This window comes from Sinocyclocheilus rhinocerous, unplaced genomic scaffold (assembly GCF_001515625.1).
Source record: "Sinocyclocheilus rhinocerous isolate Xijiao unplaced genomic scaffold, SAMN03320098_v1.1 scaffold23, whole genome shotgun sequence".
NCBI classification, from domain to species: Eukaryota; Metazoa; Chordata; class Actinopteri; order Cypriniformes; family Cyprinidae; genus Sinocyclocheilus; species Sinocyclocheilus rhinocerous.
This window is the reverse complement of record NW_015644367.1, coordinates 15639-34748: the sequence shown is the minus strand read 5'-3', so window position 1 is coordinate 34748 and position 19110 is coordinate 15639. Positions and strand designations below refer to the sequence as shown.

The window sequence follows — 19110 nt, the reverse complement described above, 5'->3', positions numbered from 1 at the left end:
TCTGAAAAGAGCTGTTTTTGACAGGGTAAAAAGGCAGTTTTTTACACTACCATTGAGAAATTTTAACCAAACTATGTTACAGACTTTTCATTAAGACCCTAAAGAATCATATCAACTTGCGGAAAATGGGCATCCTATGACCCCTTTAACAACCTTTCTATTGCATGAAACATTCTTTATAATGGGAAACAGTTATTTAGATCATTAAAATGTTCTTCAGATTAAGAAAAAATGGTTTAGAGGCTGCTGTTATGTATTGAGCATTGAAACATCTCACATTCTTAGTAATATGGTATTTTGGGGTTTTATGCTATGTTACTCTTTAACATGTTGTAAGTTTTCTCCCTAAACACCAAATCTGTGATGACTGGCCTCAGAAATGAGGAGAGAAGAATTTAGAAGCACTAATTTTAGTGCTCAGTTATGCAGATATGCTCACAATAAGGGCCTGTCTGTCACAGGGGACTCTTCATGGGTGGAAAGAGAGGTGTGAGGTGTGTATATGTGTGTTTGATGGAGGATTAGACTATGAGCTCTTCAGAAGATTCCACAGGTCTTGAATGTGTAAAGCAGGAGTCTTCCTTAGGCTTATGTTTTGCTTAGACCACAGATGATCAAATCTACACCTCAGCCCTAACAGACCATCTGTTCATTGACAGCCAGGGTTCATGTGTGCGGTCATGACCACATCTTACACAATAAACAGGTGTTCCTTCTGCTAGCACTCCAGTGCCTCTAAAGAGAAGAATCACTTACGTCAGCCACAAACTTTAACTGACCCCTGAGTCCACTACTGTACTGTAATGTGTGCAGGAAGATTACTCATGGCTCAAATTATAATGCAGATGTGCCAGCAGCCATGCTTCATACTGTATCTTTAATGTTCCTTATTTGTAAGTCTCTTTGGATAGAAGGGTCTTGCTAAATGCCTAAATGTAAATGTAGTTCTTGGCATCAACATAAATATAGGACATTAAAAACCATATCATTGTAGAATATTTTATCTACTCGTTAATATTGATAATATCTAAATATGTTTTAGTCATCATTTCATGAAGTTTATTTGTAACAGCAAGGGCTCATTTCTTTCATTATTATGCTATGTTCACTCTTAAAAATGAAGGTTCCAAAAGGGGATTTTCGCACTGATGCCAGAACAACCAATTTGGGTTCTCCAAAGAACCTTCAGGAAACCAGGAAACCATTTTTTTTAAAAGGGGTCATATGATGCGATTTCAATTTTTCCTTTCTCTTTGGAGTGTTACAAGCTCTTGGTGCATAAAGAAGATCTGTAAAGTTGCAAAGACTAAAGTCTCAAATCCAAAGAGATATTCTTTATAAAAGTTAAGAGTCAGCCACACCTACCTAAAACGGCTCGTTCTAACACACCCCCACATACTGGTAAGGGGCGTAACATTTCCGTCACACGCTTGAGGTATTCGGCCAATCACAACGCACTGGATAGCTGGCCAATCACAGCACACCTCGCTTTTTCAGACCGATGAGCTTTGTAAAAATCAACGCGTTTCAGAATAGAAACATAGAGGAGAAACAATAATGTACAGTATGTGGAAAATAATGTGTGTTTTGAACCTTAAACAGCATAAACACATTTCATTACACCAAATACAGCATCATATGACCCCTTTAATGATCTAAAAAGCTTTTTCCACTATAAAAAATCCTTTGTGCAATAGAAAGGCTCTAAAGATGTTTAAGTTTCTTCATTGGACCATAGATGCCAATAAAGAACCTTTATTTTTGTGTTCACAGCAGTTATTCATACAGTTATTAATCAACACTGTGAAAAATTAGAAGTTGATAAAATGTAATAAACTTGAGGCAACCAGCTTTAGGACTTTTTTTGTATTTAATCAACTCCAGAAATTAACAATTAAGCAGAGGTGTAAAGTATTGGAGTAAATGTAATTAGTTACTGTACTTGAGTATCTTTTCAGGTACTTTGTAGTTGTACTGAGTATCAAAGATATTAGCAACTTTTACTCTTTACTTCACTACATTCAGATACTCTAAGACTTTTACTCAAGTTGTTTTGGAATTGGTGACTTGTAATGTGTAGTGGAGTAATTTTCACTGTAAGGTGTCTGTACTTTTACTCAAGTATGGTTTTTAGGAACTCTTTACACCTCTGCAATTAAGACTGGTCTGTGCTTTCATCAGATGTAATATAATAAGCCCTATGAACTCAAAAATAATAATGTTTTTACTTGTGGATCCAAGTAAAGTAAGTTTGCATTTTTAATTAAACTGAACATTAAGATTGCGTAATTGTCATGTTGATCTTCCTTGGTTTGACTAACTTGCATAATGATTTGTTGAGAAAACGTAAAAAGGTTGAGTAGTTAAACCAAAACTAGTTGTATACTAAATACCAATCACTCTAATGAAGACTTGAAACATAACACAACGTTTACAACAAAATACAATCAAAAGAACTACATAAAGCTAAAATATCTATTCATTTTGAATAACAAATATGTATATCCTTGTAAGTCCCCATGTTTTAACCAATTATTCAAGTGCATAATCAGTGATCAATCTGAACTTGTTCAGCAGACTGTTAGTTGGACCCTCAAAATACATTGTAAGTTATTGCTGTTTATTTTAAGGATGTTAAGTAATATATTACTCCAAATTGCCTAAAATTTGACTTTATTTATTTAATTTTTTTTCAATATAATGTCAACTTTTTCTACATTCAGTAGTTTAATAAACCTCTACAATATTATAGTTTGTCTTACGAAGTGGAAGTGGAAATTATTTAGTAATTAATTTATCTAATTAAGTTAAATTAAATCATTGTTGATCTGGTGGGACTGAAATTGACATCTTCTCTCCAATCATGTTTTTATTTGTGAGGTGTTTTTTTTTATTAATCAGTGTTGAAAAGAATTTAGTGTGAGATACTAGTAAACAAAGAATTGAGTCATGCATACAGAAAATATGATATCAGCATGGAGTCACTCAAATATCTGCATTGTGTCAGCACATAAATAAACATTAATCTCGTCCGCCCACTTTTCAAATGAGACTATGAGAATATTATATACTCGGCTTTAAATACAATCAATTGTGGTGTCTTTGTTTTGCTGACTTGGACCTTAGTAAAATAACAGAACTTAACTAATTTACTTTCTTGCAGAACAGCTGTAGAATACTGGACAATATTAAAGTAATAGTTCACTCAAAAATTAAAATCTGTCATCATTTAATCATTCTCATGTCTTTCCAAACCTGCATGACTTTCTTTCTTCTTTGGAGCACAATATATGTTGAAGACTGTTGGGAACCAAACCATTTTTGGGTGAACTGTCTCTTTACTGTGGAAATGAAACTTGCTTGTTGGATAAACAAAGTTTCAAGATTAATTGGCAAATGTTAAGTTGATCTAAACAATGACCCATAAGCACACGTTAGAGCTTCTATGAGTCAAACGTTTTAAAGGGGTCCTATTATGCTTTTTCACTTTTTTAATTTTAGTCAGTGTGTAGTGTGTATGTTTGGGCATAAAAAAGATCTAGAAAGTTACAAATCTCAAAGTCCACTCCAAAGGGAGATATTTCGTTTTTTTTAAATCCCTTTTCAAGAACTACAACGAACGGCTCGTTTGGACTACAGCGTTGGTTTCCGGGCTTTGTGATAACAAAATCAAGACTTTGTAAAAGAGCATAATAGGACCCCTTTAAAATTCAGTTGGTTATTCAGTCATGGTTATGACTCATAAAACTGCAGATTTTTCATGTTTAAGAGCTCTAGATGTTTTCAATAGTTGATGAAACTGCCTCAGTGATGAGAACCTTTATGAGTGCCTCTCATGTAAACCCCTGGGACAGAGATATAGTACAGTTATAGGCTTACAGAATGAGGTGTACACAGTTTGTTTGTTTAATCAAGCAAAGTTTTTCATCATGTGCCATTAGTCAATTTTGATCATATCAAAAGATGATATTTTTTTGATGATATCTATTTTTTTTGTTAGTTTTGTCAGATGTTCCACTGTAAATGTAGACTGTAAATGACTTTTTCTGTCTTCATATTAAAAAAATCTCAAGTTGTTCCACTCGCTGAGCAAATGTATTCATATTGACATTGATATTGCAGTGATTTTAATGTACTTTCTATTAGACCATTACAGAATGACTGCGTCATTTTGAAATCTGTTCTTGAAGTGTAATTATGAGAGCTGTAAAAGTTGTAATAGGCTAGATTAACTGATTTAAACTTAAGTAGCAAAGATTACAGTTTACAGTAGGTAAGTTTGATTAATTTCTATGAACCTACTACCTATATACAATTTGGGGTCGGTATGATTTTTTTCATGTTTTTGTGAGAAGTCTCTATGGTCACAAAGGCTGCATTTATTTGTTCAAAAATACAGTAAAGCAGTGATGTTGTGAAATATTATTACAATGTAAAATAACTGTTTTCAATTAATATTTTAAAAATGTAATTTATTCCTGTAGTTATTTCACAATTATTTCTTTACTGTCAAATTTGTTACATTTAATGCATCCTTGTTGAATAAAAGAATATGTATATATATATATATGTATAATTTTTTTCTGTGTTTTTGCTAATGCTTTCTGTAGTTCTGTGGGGTTTCAGGTGGTCTAAATAGTTGTTTGTGGGATATTGTAGTTAATGCATGGTTTTCTGTGTGGCTGTAGGATCAGAGACTCTTCTGCCCTGAAAGAGCCTCTGAATTATCTGCCAGTCAGCAGTGGAGGGGAATGTTAGAATGACAGGTGAACTCCCCCAAAATAGCAATGTTGAGGAGTGGGGGAAGGCCCACAGCAGAGCGAGTGAGAGAGGGAGAGAAAAGCAGGATCAAGAAGTGTAAAGATGGATGAAATTGGAAGGAATCAGCAAAACATGGTTAGGGGACCAAAAGAACTGCAATAATGTTTCAAGCTGTGTTAATGGCAGAAAAGGGAAATTAAAGACTCGGGAGGTGCATTTGTAAGTGTAGGGTGTATGTGTGTTTGGAAGAGACTCATAATTTTCCTGTCAGGTAGAGTTATAACTAGAGTGCATGGCCTCATAAAATATTTGGACACTAAAGTCATCTTTTAAATGTTTGAATTCCATTGAATTAGATTAAATATCAAAACAACTGCAGTTTAAAAAAAAAGTAAGATAGGACAAGCCCAGTTTTTGAGCAAAGCATTTTACCAAAATATGTTCGTTAGGATGTAAATGAGATAATACTGTTAAAAGACAAAGCATTTAGACACTTTCTAGTTGTCAAATATTAGTGGAACATGTTCATAGTTAATGCAGTGAACTACTACTGTACATTAACTAAAATCACCTTGACATTAGTCGGTTGAAACAGAAACAGTAACAATGGCTTAGAAAAGTAAAATTAGTTCTAGGTCTAATGTCATTTATTTGTCATTTATTTGCATCTAATACCTTTTGAACACAGACATTACAAATCTTTTGCAGACCCTCTCTGTCACACTGCTTGTTTCTGTAGTGTGTTTGTGTTGCTGTCAAAATGCTGCCAATCATTAAAAAGCTGTGAAGTAGGACACTGGCAACCGTTTTGTCATCCTCTTCACCTGCTGTGGTCCTGTCTTCATGGTAAGTGATATCTCCTTCCTGGAGTGACTGCCTGCAGTAAGATCTGCTATCAAATCCCAGTCAGCTGAGCTACACTGACAGTTATGAGTATGACATGCGCACACGTTCCACTGATGCTAGAAAATATATGCTACTTTTAAAAGATGTCGTATTTCTGGAGCTGTAGGAATGATAAGGTTCTGCATGGAGCCACCAAATACATTTTTGTGGCTTTTCCACTTTTAGCTTTCATGATATCATTGGACATGCAAACCAAAAAAGGTAAATTGCAAAAAAATGATTTCAGCCAGGTTTCTCAAACAAACCAAAGTGGTCAAATTATAGCTGGTGCAGAGAAAGTATTTTAACATCCACAGTTCACCCAAAATGAAAACGCTGTCATGTACTCACTGTCAGTTGTATAATAAGAGCCATTATGCAAAATTTGATTATTCAATTAATTCAATTAAAATTCAAAAGATGTTTTTTAATAAAATATTTCCTTTTTGTCTCTTACGGAATACATAAATATTTACAGTTTTTTTTTTTTTTTGTGATTATGATAATGATTGCATGTATACTGTGTACTTACTTATGCATTAAAATATTTACAGGTAATTATACTCTTATTTTTTCTGACGCTAATTACATAATTAAACAATTATTGGTAACATTTGATTGCAAAACAAATCAAAAAGATCTAAAATGGCAGTATTTTTGATTAAACAATGAAAGTCAATGGGGTTCAATGTTGTTTGGTCCAACTTTCTTTAAATAACTGTTTTTTCACAGGAAAATGTGGGATTTTCGGGACATTTTTGGGTCAACTGTCCCATGACTTAATGAACAATGTTGTCAGGTGGGTTTATAGAGTGCTGCAGTGATGAAGTATTTTTGTAAGCCAATCTGGAAGTTAGCATCACCTTGGTTCCCTCAATAAAAACCCACTAGGATTCTTCCATTGGCTTTTAGATTATTGCAGAAAATAAGCTCTGCGACCAACAAAAGTTTATAATTCTTAAATGTTTTATTCATCGATAATCATGATAATAAATGAACGCAACTTTTATACATTTTGAAGCCTAAATACAGAAGCTAGAAGTAAACAGCTGAACATAGGCTGTAAATGAACTACACCATGGTCACATGACTTCAGTTTTGGGTTAGTTCACCCAAAAATGAAAATTCTGTCATTAATTACTCACCCTCGTGTTGTTTCGAAACCCGTAAGACCTTCGTTCATCTTCGGAACACAAATTAAGATATTTTTTATGAAATATGAGGGCTCTCTGACCCTCCCATAGACTGTAACTGTAAAGTTACGAAGCTTTCGTCTCTACTGCGTCACTTGTGGACACGCGTTCACGACAGTACCATGACGCGAGCGTGTGGCGGCGCCGGCACTGACCCAGATCCGGCATGATGATGTCATTATGCCGGATCTGGGTCAGCGCCGCCACACGCTCGCGTCATGGTACTGTCGTGTTGAGAGACGAAAATTTGGAATAAAGTCGTATATTTTCCCCCAAAAAAGTGTCCAAACATAAAAATAACTACTTTTAAAAAAGTCAAAAATAAATAAGTAAAAATAAGTAATTTGTAAAAAAAAAAAAAAATTTTTTTCAAAATGTTTGTGTTAGAATACTTTGCAAGAGCATGATTATAAAAATACTAAAATGCTGTGAAAGCAGACTAATGACTAGAATCCATCTTGGGGGCAGTCGTGGCCTAATGGTTAGCGAGTCGGAAGTTTAACCCAAAGGTCGCGGGTTGGAGTCTTGGTACAGGCAGGAATTGTAGGTGGGGGGAGTGAATGTACAGTGCTGTCTTCCCCCTTCAATACCACGATTGAGGTGAGACCCTTGAGCAAGGCACAGACCTTATATAAGATGTTTAATCGAAAACCCTTTCAAAAAACCCATTGACACCAGAAACGGAAACTTGTTTTGGCCTGCAAAAATACATCAACCCTGTAGCACTCTACATGTAACAGGCAACTTTGGAATTCCGTTGTGCCGACAGGAAAACAATAACCGTCACCCTATAAATACCACAGTGGCTGTATGACTACAGGCAGCCCACCTAGAGAGGAAGTGAGATTTTGTATTGGGAAATAGTTGCAGGGGGTCCTGTGTGTAAAGAGTGATGTGCCTTTATGGTTCATGTTAGTCGGGGCAGACAAAAGCATTTTAAAAAGGGACAGTCTTTAATGCACCAGCCCCTCCTTCTCCTCCATGTCTACTCTTGTTAATCCACCCACACCGTCCCTCCATCTGTCAGTGTCAGCAGTCAGTGATAGCTGTAGTCAAAACGAAGGGATTTGGCTTGAGGAGGTCTTTGTCAGCACACTGGAGGAGAAGGGAATCCCCACACTGATTCTAATTATAAACGCTGTTGTGTGTTTTGATGGCACACTGCATTTCCTCTTTCCCTCCTAAGTTTGTTTGTGTAGCAGCTTGTTAATACTGTATGTTTATGCAATCTTGTCAATGAGGTTATAAGGTTTTTAGGTTTGTTACAGTGTTTTGGTTTCTTATGTCACTCTATAGTAAATGACTAAATTAATTAGAATACAGTTAGTTCTGTCATTGTGTGAATCCAAATGTCTTGCAGACTGTAGACTGCTAACATGAACTACAACTAAATGAATGTGAGTTTTTTTTATTTTTTTATAAACAGATTCTAGTTCTGGATGCTGATTAGTTAATTCAGCGTTCCAGTCGTGTTTGTGATAGTGAAATGGCCCAGTACTGATATTAAATATTTTTCAACCAATCAATTTAGAGGACTGGAACTAACTGTGGAACAGTGTGTATATATATATATATATGATACAAACCACCTGTTTGGAGTTGGTATGAATTTAAATGTTGTTTAAAGCCTATTATGCTCACCAAGGCTGCATTGATTAAAAATATAGTAAAAACATAAATATTGTAAAATAAATTTAAAATAACTGTTTTCTTTTTAATAATTTTAAAATGTTATTTATTTCTGTGATGACAAACCTGAATTAACACTGACAACTGGAGTAATGGCTGCTGAAAATTCGGCTTTGCCATGATGGGAATAAATTAAAATTAAAAATATATTACAACAGAAAACAGTTATTTTAAATTGTAGTAGTAATTTCACAGTATTACCTCTTTTACTGTATTTTTGATCCGATAATAACAGCCTTGGTGAGCATAAAATATAAAAAAAAAAAAAATTATTCCAAGCTTTTGACTAGTTGTAAATATATCTTGTCTTGTGCATAGTTTTTGCATGCTTGTTGAGTGTTTACTTATTATGCATTAAAATATTTGTGGGTCATTGTACTCATATAACAATAATTACATAGTTTCATAGTTTATTTTTAATCTAAGTTTTAATTTATTAAAGTTTTAATTGTAAAATGACTCAAAAAGGTAACGAATGTCTTTTTTTTTTTTACTCATTTTGGGCCGCAATAAACAAACATTCTGTGAAATCCTAGTAAGACTGTATTTAACGTTGACTATGTACAGTGTAACATGGCCTTCTATTCCTTATTGCTGAATTGCGACACAACATATCATTGTAATGAGAATGTCAATATTCAGTGCCGTGTTCAAGGCAGATGATATACACCAGTATAATGGGAATACACATCAATTAATAACAGCTTAGAAAAAGTTGGCTACCAAGGTTTTGCACAACTTTGTTCTCATCAGGTAACACCCCAGCTTCCTCTGACCCCATTGAGACATTTGTGACATCAGTGGTGATCAAGCACCCGTGTTTCTCATGCTCTTTGATACCCACAGGTGCCACAGCACATCTGTAAACACACAGTCGGGCTCTTTAGAGAGCTGAGCGAATTAATTCATCTGAAAAAGCAGCTGTATCAGCTCACAGTCCATTAAATTGATATGATATGATTTGATATTCTTATTTTAACTGATGGATAAATATAGAATATACAAATATGTATTATTTTAATAAATTAAAATACGCTTTTTAAATTTGTTTTGGAATAATTATTCTTGTGCTGTTTTTAAAAATTGTTTTATGTTTTATTATTGTTTTCAAAAAATACAGTAAAACTGTAATATTGTGAAATATTTTTACAATATTATATTATTACAAACTATTTTCTATTTTTGGCAGCCATTACTCCAGTCTTCAGTGTCACATGATCCTTCAGAAACCATTCTTAATTATTATCAGTTATTATTTGTGCTCAGTTATTAATAATAATATCAATGCTGAAAACAGTTTTTGCTGCTTAATATTTTTGTGGAAACAGTGAAAAGCATTTATTTGAAATAGAAATATTTTGTAATATTTTATGTCACTTTTGCTATTACTTTTGATCTCTTTACTGTCACTTTTGATCAATTTAATGCATCCTTGCAGAATGTAATTATTCATTTCTTTAAAAAAATCAAACTTACCCCAAACTTTTGAATTGTTGTGTACTTTATCACGGTTTCCACAGAAATATTAAGCAGCAATAAGAACTGAGCAGATAAATGTGCAAAGTGTACAAAATTATAACTGATCTTGAAATAGTTGAAAGTATATCTCTACCCACTTATTTTATAACAGGTTCAAAACAATCCCTAATTGTATTTACGGTTGTCTTGCTGTGAATCTAGACCTAAATATGGTTTGGCTGTAATCTTATACCTGTCTTAAGAGGCAGAAATAAGTGTGACATATTGATAAGGCCCAGGTTTTCAGTTCGGTGCTCTTCCAAGTCTTCCCAGTTTGTCCTCCTACACTCTTTGTTCACTGTAATCTGCATGAGCTCTGAAGCATTTAAGCAACACATTAGCGCTGACTGTTTGTGTCTCGTGGTGTAAAGTGTTCCGCATCTGCCAAATCCCAGCGCTGCTCTGGGCCTATTTATACAAGGATGAGCTAAGCCTGCAGATCATGAGGCTCAGCACAGCAGCTTACCATGAGAACAAAGGCTCAGAATGATTTAGTGCTCACTACAGATGTTATTAATGGGCCTGCTACATTCATTAAAGATTTGTGTATGATTTTAGTCTTTCACATAAGGATCAAGTTCTATTCGTATAACATTTTTTTATAGGGACCATTGACTGATTTTAGAGTTGTTTTTTTTATTTATCCGTAGTGATGAGTATTGTACAAAATATTAAATTATGCTAATTTCTCCTAATATTTTTTTATTTTACATTTTAGTTCTCCTATTTTTACATTTTAGTACATTTTAGTTCTCCTATATTTTTGTTTACATTTTAGTACATTTCTGTCATCTAACACTCAAATAAAGTTAATCTAAACATTAATAATTTATTAACACTGTTACGAATGAAATCTTCATTAAATATAATCTCAAAATAAATATAATATTATAATGTTGCAGGCCTAAATTCTCTTGTAGTATTTAAAATAATTGGTTTTAGTTTCTTTAGTAATTTGTTTGTCATTTGAGAAATAGCATAGAATTTTACTATAGCATAGATTTTTTTTAAAGTAGCATGACATTCAACCAGCATAACAAAAAATGTTTCTGAAGACAATCACCTATTGCACCTTTAAGTGCATCTCTAAGAATATTAAGTTAAGTGTTCATATGCTGCAGTATTTGAAAATATATGTGTTTATTTTGAATTCTTAATAAATATTGTGTAAAAATGTGTTCATTTAACATTCATTTCATATATAATTATTAATAACATCAGGTACCCTGTACCTTTGATAGTAGTATTTATAAAACATTTTGGATGGTTGCTTTTGTCTCTGGGTTTTGAATATGGTCCAACAAGGAGTGTGAGTCACCCAGTGTTTTGCTATTTAAAAAATTCATATTCCTGTAAGTATCAGGGTTGTACTCTTTCTCTCTCTCTCTCTCTCTCTCTCTCTCTCTCTCAGACACATGCGCACACACACACACACACACACACACACACACGTCTGGTTTGCTATCCTTGTGGGGACTCTCCATAGGCGTAATGGTTTTTCTACTGTACAGACCATATTTTCTATTGCCCTACACCAACCCTACACCTAAACCTACCCCTTACAGGAAACTTTCTGCATTTTTAGATTTTCAAAAAACTTCATTCTGTGTGATTTATTAGCTTGTTTACCCGTGGGAACCTCAATTTAGGTCCCCACCGTGACACGAGTCCCCATGAGTCTGTGTGTATTCAGGTTTAAGTCCCCACCAGAATAGAAAAACAGGTACACACACACACACACACAGTCTTCCTATTTCCAACAACAAACTTGAGATTGTGCTTAAGGTATATCTTGATTATACCTTGCTATATTTGCTTATCCTGCTCCATGATTACATTATGCTCCAATTAGGTCTACTTTAAAACAGTAAAATGTGACCAACTGTTAAAATCATTGTCAATATGATCTCTGTAAAAGAAGTAACTTGATCTCTGGATATAAAACATCATATAGGCCTTAAACAATTAAAAGAACCAAAGACTTAAACTATTTCAGTCTGTGTGCATTGAATTTATTTAATACACGAGTTTCACAATTTGAGTTGAATTACTGAAATAAATGAACTTTTCCACGACATTCTAATTTATTGAGATGCACCTGTATATACTGTATTATAAGTCACAAAGGCTTTAATACCAGCTGTATACTGAATCTTCTTTCTTCCTAGATGTGTTTTAGTGATAAACATTTTACGACTGGAGTTTTAAAGGGCTCTGTGACCTTACAAAGGATAGACTGGCCCCATTTCCTCTGTGCAGGGGATTGTGGGACAGATTGTGCCAGCAAAAAACACAAATTCTCTGAAACCTACTGTATAGGAGGGTAGAAGATAAATCGTTGGGCTTGAGTTTTGACAAAAGTGCTGTTACAGAAGAGGGAAAAAAACAGAACCTAGGACACAGTGAAATATGAAAGAGAAAGAAAGATGGAGAACAAATGATGGAGAAAAGGAGGTTGGAGAGAGAGAGAGAGAGAGAGAGAGAGAGAGAGGAGAAGGGAGCGCAGCATATGGCAACATCATGAGTCAGTGGAGGGAACAGCTGAGAATGCTATATGTGACAGGTGGAGAGTGTTTGGAAGCGAGTGTGTTTATTACCGTATTTACATGCTCTGCGCTATGAACGTACTAGTGTGTGTGTGTGTGTGTTTGTGTGTGTGTTTATGTCTCACTGATTAGTGTGTTATCATTCAACATATTTGCACGTCTCACTATGAATAGGTATTTATTGCACCCCATTGTCACGAGTCATTGGCACCTTTGCCATCTGGGTCTGTTCATCCTCTCACTTTGCATTCCTTCTGTTTTTTTCTTCCTTTCTCACAACCTGCTCTGGCTCACAGGAAGACCAAGTTGTGCTCCAGTGCACCGCGACTGTTCTGAAGGAGCAGATCAAACTATGTCTTTCCTGTGAAGGCTTCGGGAACCGTCTGTGCTTTCTAGAGACAACGTCAAATGCCCAGGTATAGTCATCAAAAATGTGGCAGGGTGTTGATATCCCAGGCAGGAATGCCACTCATCATTACAAATATCCACTGTACCAAACTATTACAGTGTACCATGTTTTTTTTTCTCCATTTTTTTAGCTATATCACAGTTATTTTATAATTACAATATAGCTATATATAAATATATAAAATAGCTATATAACAGTTATTTTTGTAAGGCAAATAATAAAAAAAAATATTAAATATTAAATTTTATATGCAAGGTATTTTATTAGTATTTTTATATTTCTCATTTAAGTTATCCAGTGTACCAAACATATGTTCCCTTTCAGTCGGTCACTCTCAGTGTCACGTCGGTGATGACTGACGAATTGGGATCTCGCCAGAGAGACCAATCCACTTCGAGTGTAACTAAACGAGCCAATGGACATTGGCATGCGGATTTAGCATCTGCCTGCCACACTCCGCAGCGCGGGTATAAGAGGCAGCAGGTGCACCGCATTAATTCATCTTTTCGCCTCGGAGCCGAGCGGTGGTGCAGCACTACTGCTCTTCCCTCCTTCGAGTGATTGCAGGAACGAGTGCGGGCGTTACGGCACAGCAGAGGTGGTCTCACGGGAGAAAAAAAAAGAAAAAATATCATCTTTGTGCAGACAGCCACACCAGGAGTGTGCGGTGGCCAGCTCCCCTGCGTGCTTCAGCACTAAAAGAGCAATCTCTTAAAGAGAAACATGGGTGATCGTGTCTTTTTAAAGATGTCTTATCACCCGTGCGTTTCTGGATGTGGTCGCTATCTGGCGCCTCAGGACGGTCACGATCGCTGCCTCACGTGTCTGGGCATTAGTCATGCTGAGGAGGCGTTCGTGGATGGTGCATGTTCTTCTTGTGGGGACATGACCATCTCAGAGCTGCATAAAAGACTCCGCTACGTCAAACGTGGCAGAGTCCCTCTGCCTCTGCCGCAATCCAGCGCTCGTCCCGGCACCCGGGGCGAGCGCTGCGTCCGGTGGAGTCAGAGGTGATTTGAGGGTTACTGTGAAGGCTTCCCCAGAGGGAGTTCCTCACCCCTCATGCACTCCACAGCCGGTGGAGCGGCCGGAGGGGCACGCTGGCTCCTCTACAGGATGGAGGGAACCGGCCGTTTCCTTCAGTTCACCCCCTGGAGACCAGATGTCGATCGCTGTATAGGAGGGCGAGCTCTCTCTCTCCAGGGATGACGACCCGGCTGCGTTGCCCCCTTCGGGTGTGGCAGCGTTGTCCGAGTCAGACCCAGAGATGACGGCTATGCTTTCCCGGGCCGGTGAAAATGTCGGGCTCGTGTGGAATCCTCCACCGTGTGTGGAAGGCACCTTTTACTGCCCAAAACAAATCTTGTAGCTCCTCCGCTCTCACCACCCTCGATGGTGGGGCCGCTTTGGGATATACGGGCATTCCCTGTTTGGAGCAGTCTGTGGCCATGCAACTGTGTCCAGTGGCCGCTTCCACTCTGCGGGGTGACCCATGTCTCACCTCACGGGCCTGTAAGTATTCATCAAGCTTAACTGGCAGTGCTTACAGAGCTTGTGGGGAGGCGGCTTCTGCCCTCCATGCCATGGCGTTACTGCAGGTCCATCAGGCCAAAGCCCTGAAAGACCTGCACGAGGGTGGCCATGACCTGGCGGTTCTACATGAACTGCGTGCTGCGACGGACCTCGCGCTTCGAGCGGCGAAGGTGACCGCACAGTCTCTGGGTCGTGCGATGTCCACGCTAGTGGTCCAGTAGCGCCATCTCTGGCTGGGTCTGGCCGACATGAAGGAGCATGATAAGGTACAGCTCTCAGTCAGACTGAGGCGATCAAACACATCATGCACCGGAGGAAAACTGCTGCATCCACCCCTGCACCCACGCAGTTGGAGCAGCCTTCCATCCAGCCGGTCGCAGGCACGACCCAAAGACTGTGCGGTCACCTTCATCGCTCGAAGCGCGAGGTAACAACCCCGTCCAGGCCCCCGCCAAACCCGGCAGAAAGCGCAAGTGCAAGAGGCCCTGAGACGGGTGACCCGAAGATGGAGGAGACTGCTCATCGGGAGATGGTGATCGCACCCCGGAGGAGGGCCGGGTGGAGAATCTTTTGTTTCGTTCTGTCTTTGTTCCGCCGCTGGCCCAGCAGCCAGCGGTACCCAAAACTTGAATAAAAGAACAGTTTCCTCGGTCTCTGGGTCTCAAGAGGAGGAGAGTGGTGAACCGTGCATCACGGGATCACTTCCTTCATCCTCTCTCGCCAGTGGGCAGCAGTGGGTTGCCCAAGAGCACCCCTCCTGCCCATTCGTGGAACCAGGTAAGGGCTGTAGCACTCGTGTCCCCACTTCATGTCGTCACACGCCAGGCTGTCACAATCCTCAAGCCGGGCTCCTGCGTTCCCTCCCGCACAGGGATGAATCAAGTGAGTGTTACACTTCACACCCAGACTCCGCCCTCTGCCGTCACAGGCCCTGGGCCGAGTCCCTGTGTTCCACCACGCTGCCCCATCGCGGTCCCTCCAGCCTATATGAGGACAGGGTTTAACAGCCCTTACTTCATTGTGCCCAAGAAAAGCGGTGGGGTACAGCTTCAGCACTGGCTCCATGGCCGAGTCCCAAGGTGGGCGTGGCGACACAGTACTCACCAGGTTCAGATTACACCGGCCTGCCGCAGAACCTTCAGCCTGTGGACAGATCCCTCGTTCCTTCGGGGAGGAGTGCCCCTGGAACAGGTATCCAGGCATGCTGTGGTGTTCACAGATGCCTCAGCCACTGGCTGGGGAGCCACGTACAATGGGCACGCAGTTTCAGGGGTATGGAGGGGTCCCCAACTGCGTTGGCATATCAATTGCCTCGAGTTGCTGGCAGTACGCCTTGCCCTCAGAGCGCGCCTTCGGGGCAAGGACGTTCTGTTCCGCACGGACAACACTGCGACCATCGCGTATATCAACCGGCAAGGCGGTTTACGCTCCCGTCACATGTCGCAACTCGCCCGCCACTTCCTCCTCTGGAGTCAGAAGCATCTGAGGTCCCTTCATGCCATCCACATCCCAGGGGTGTTCAATTGGGCAGCCGACGAGCTGTCTCGAGCAGCACTTCCAGGGGAGTGGGGACTCCATCCCCAGGCGGTTCAGCTGATTTTGAGACGGTTCGGAGTTGCTCAGGTAGACCTGTTTGCATCTCCAGAAACCACCCACTGCCAGTGGTTCTACTCCCTAACCGAGGCAACACTCGGCACGGATGCACTGGCACACAGCTGGCCATGGGGCCTGCGCAAATATGCGTTCCCCCCAGTGAGCCTGCTCGCACAGATACTGTGCAAGATCAGGGAGGATGAGGAGCAGGTCTTGTTAGTGGCTCCATATTGGCCCAACAGGACCTGGTTCCCAGAACTCATGCTCCTCGCGACAGCCCCTCCCTGGCCAATTCCTCTGAGGAAGGATTTGCTTTCTCAGAGACGGGGCACCCTCTGGCACCCGCGTCTGAACCTGTGGAAACTCCATGTGTGGTCCCTGGACGGGACGCGGAGGTTCTAGGTGACCTACCCCAGGAAGTAGCTCTCACTATCGCTTCAACACGAGCGCCATCCACAAGACAGGCCTATGCGCTGAAGTGGAACCTGTTCGTCGAATGGTGTTCCTCTCACCAGGAGGACCCCTGGAGATGTTCGGTCAGAGCCGTGCTTTCCTTCTTGCAGCAAGGGTTGGAGCGTAGGCTGTCCCCCTCCACTCTTAAAGTTTAGGTTGCTGCTATTTCGGCTCATCACGATCCCATAGAGGGGAGGTCGGTGGGGAAGCACGATTTGGTCGTCAGGTTTCTTAGGGGGACCAGGAGGTTAACTCCTCCTAGGCCTCCCTCCCTACCCTCTTGGGATTTGGTATTGGTGCTAAGAGCCCTACAAACTGCCCCCTTCAAGCCTTTGCAGTCAGTCGAGTTGAAGTTTCTTTCTATGAAAACCCTACTTCTGACTTCATTGGCCTGGATCAAGAGGGTGGGGGACCTGCAAGCATTTTTAGTCGACGAATCGTGCCTTGAGTTTGGGCCGGCTGATTCGAGTGCAACACTGAGACCCCAACCCGGCTACGTGCCCAAGGTTCTTACCACCCCTTTCAGGGACCAGGTAGTGAACCTGCAAGCGCTGCCCCTGGAGGAGGCAGACCCAGCCCTAGCTTTGCTCTGTCCTCTACGTGCACTGCGACAGTACGTGGATAGAACTCAGAGCTTTAGGACCTCAGAACAGCTCTTTGTCTGTTACGGTGGACAGCAGAAGGGGAAGGCTGTCTCCAAGCAGAGGATGGCCCACTGGATAGTGGATGCCATCACCTTGGCCTATGAAGCACAAGGTGTGCCCTGCCCGCTCAGGCTGCGTGCTCACTCCACTAGGGGTGTCGCATCGTCCTGGGTGCTGGCTCATGGTGCCTCGCTAGCAGACATTTGTAGAGCTGCGGGCTGGGCGACTCCTAACATGTTCGCTAGGTTCTATATAGGGGTGGCACGATACCACTTTTTCAGAACCGATACCGATCCGATACCACAAGTTCTGAGTATCGGACAATACCGATGCCGATCTGATACCAGCACAATTTTTTTTTTCTATACCTCAGTGTGTGTTGACCTGATCATCACTCTTTTGTGTGTTACACACAATCTACTAAATATAGACAACTTCGTTATAAAGAAAAAGAACAAATTAAAAAATATATAATAATAATCTATGAGAAAAATACTATTATAAACTAGGTTAGTGGATAATTCAGCAGCAAAAATTATTCTGCATAAATGATGAGTTCACAATAATGTTTTATAAAATCTAAACATTTAGAGAAAAAACATTATTTAGTGGGGGAGAAAATAAAAGTAAATAGGTGTAATCTGGTAAAATGTTACACAGTGCTCTTTGTATTGTATTATACATGAATGAAAAACAAGTAAATATAATTATATATAAATATATGCAATAAATTAAATAAATTTATTTTACAATTATAGCACAGTAATGAGGCAGCAACATATGATAGATAAGACAGAACAAGAAAGGCAATCTTTAACAATCTTTCATTGCACAAAAGTATTATAACATGAAAGGCTCCAATACAGAGCGGCACAAAGCGCTTATGTGCATCCCGTGCGCAGAATGATGCGCTTGAAGCAACACGGAGTCACAGCGCTCCGCATAGAAAAGTTCAAAGCACAAAGGGAAGAGACATTGATGCGTAGTGTATTATAACTGTGCGATAGTTTATTGAGCCTTTTCTTTTAACAGTTTTAAATTTCAGTTACTGTGCGCGTGAAGAACAATGCATAGTGCTCTCTACTCCAGTGTAGTGATCTCTAACAGACACCCGGTAGAAAGTGACATGATTTCGAATTAGCACTAAACTCCAGCAAGATAAAGTCATTTTATGCAAAACCACTGATGTTTATCTACAGATCAAGTACAATAATAGGAACATTATTATCTTAGCCCTTTGAGCGGTACGGTCCCACATATGGGATTTTTATTTCTGTGCCCCTGGGAGTACGGTCCCACATATGGGATTTAGAACGTTCGGTGGCGTCACATAACTGCCCAATTCAAACTGTGCTTTCGCGCTTTATGGATTGTAGTGTGGTAGAAGACTAGTTAGGTACGCAGGAGCAAGTAATAATATTTTGTAACTGATTCGGAACTTAATAGGTAGCCAGTGCAGAGACTGTAAAATTGGGGTAATATGATCATATTTTCTTGATATGGTAAGGACTCTAGCCGCTGCATTTTGGACTACCTGTAGCTTGTTTATTGAAGATGCAGGACAACCACCTAGCAGTGCATTACAATAGTCCAGTCTAGAGGTCATGAATGCATAAACTAGCTTTTCTGCATCAGAAATAGGTCACATAGTAAAACAATACACTTAGAGTTTGTAAAATACATGCATATGTCTATGGAAGCAACAATAACAATCCATTCAAATTTAATTTGCCGATGTGTTTTATTCATATCAGAGACACATAGTGTAAGTAACTATAAAGTTCACTCTATTCTTCACCCAGTTCACCGGCCACTTATTACTTGTATTTTGGGAGAAATTGATGAATTCACATGCTGTAAATCCGACTGACAGGACTCTCTGAACT

At 39.6% G+C, this 19110-nt stretch overlaps 1 protein-coding gene across 1 annotated transcript in view; it reads left to right on the top strand.

Moving 5' to 3' along the window:
- Nucleotides 1-19110, top strand: part of LOC107758229 (ryanodine receptor 1-like) — a 37720-nt gene that overhangs the window by 9054 nt on the left and 9556 nt on the right. Inside the window, exon 3 of the mRNA XM_016575908.1 lies at nucleotides 12889-13008. Coding sequence (XP_016431394.1) covers nucleotides 12889-13008 — 120 coding nt within the window. The remainder of the gene's footprint in view (nucleotides 1-12888; nucleotides 13009-19110) is intronic.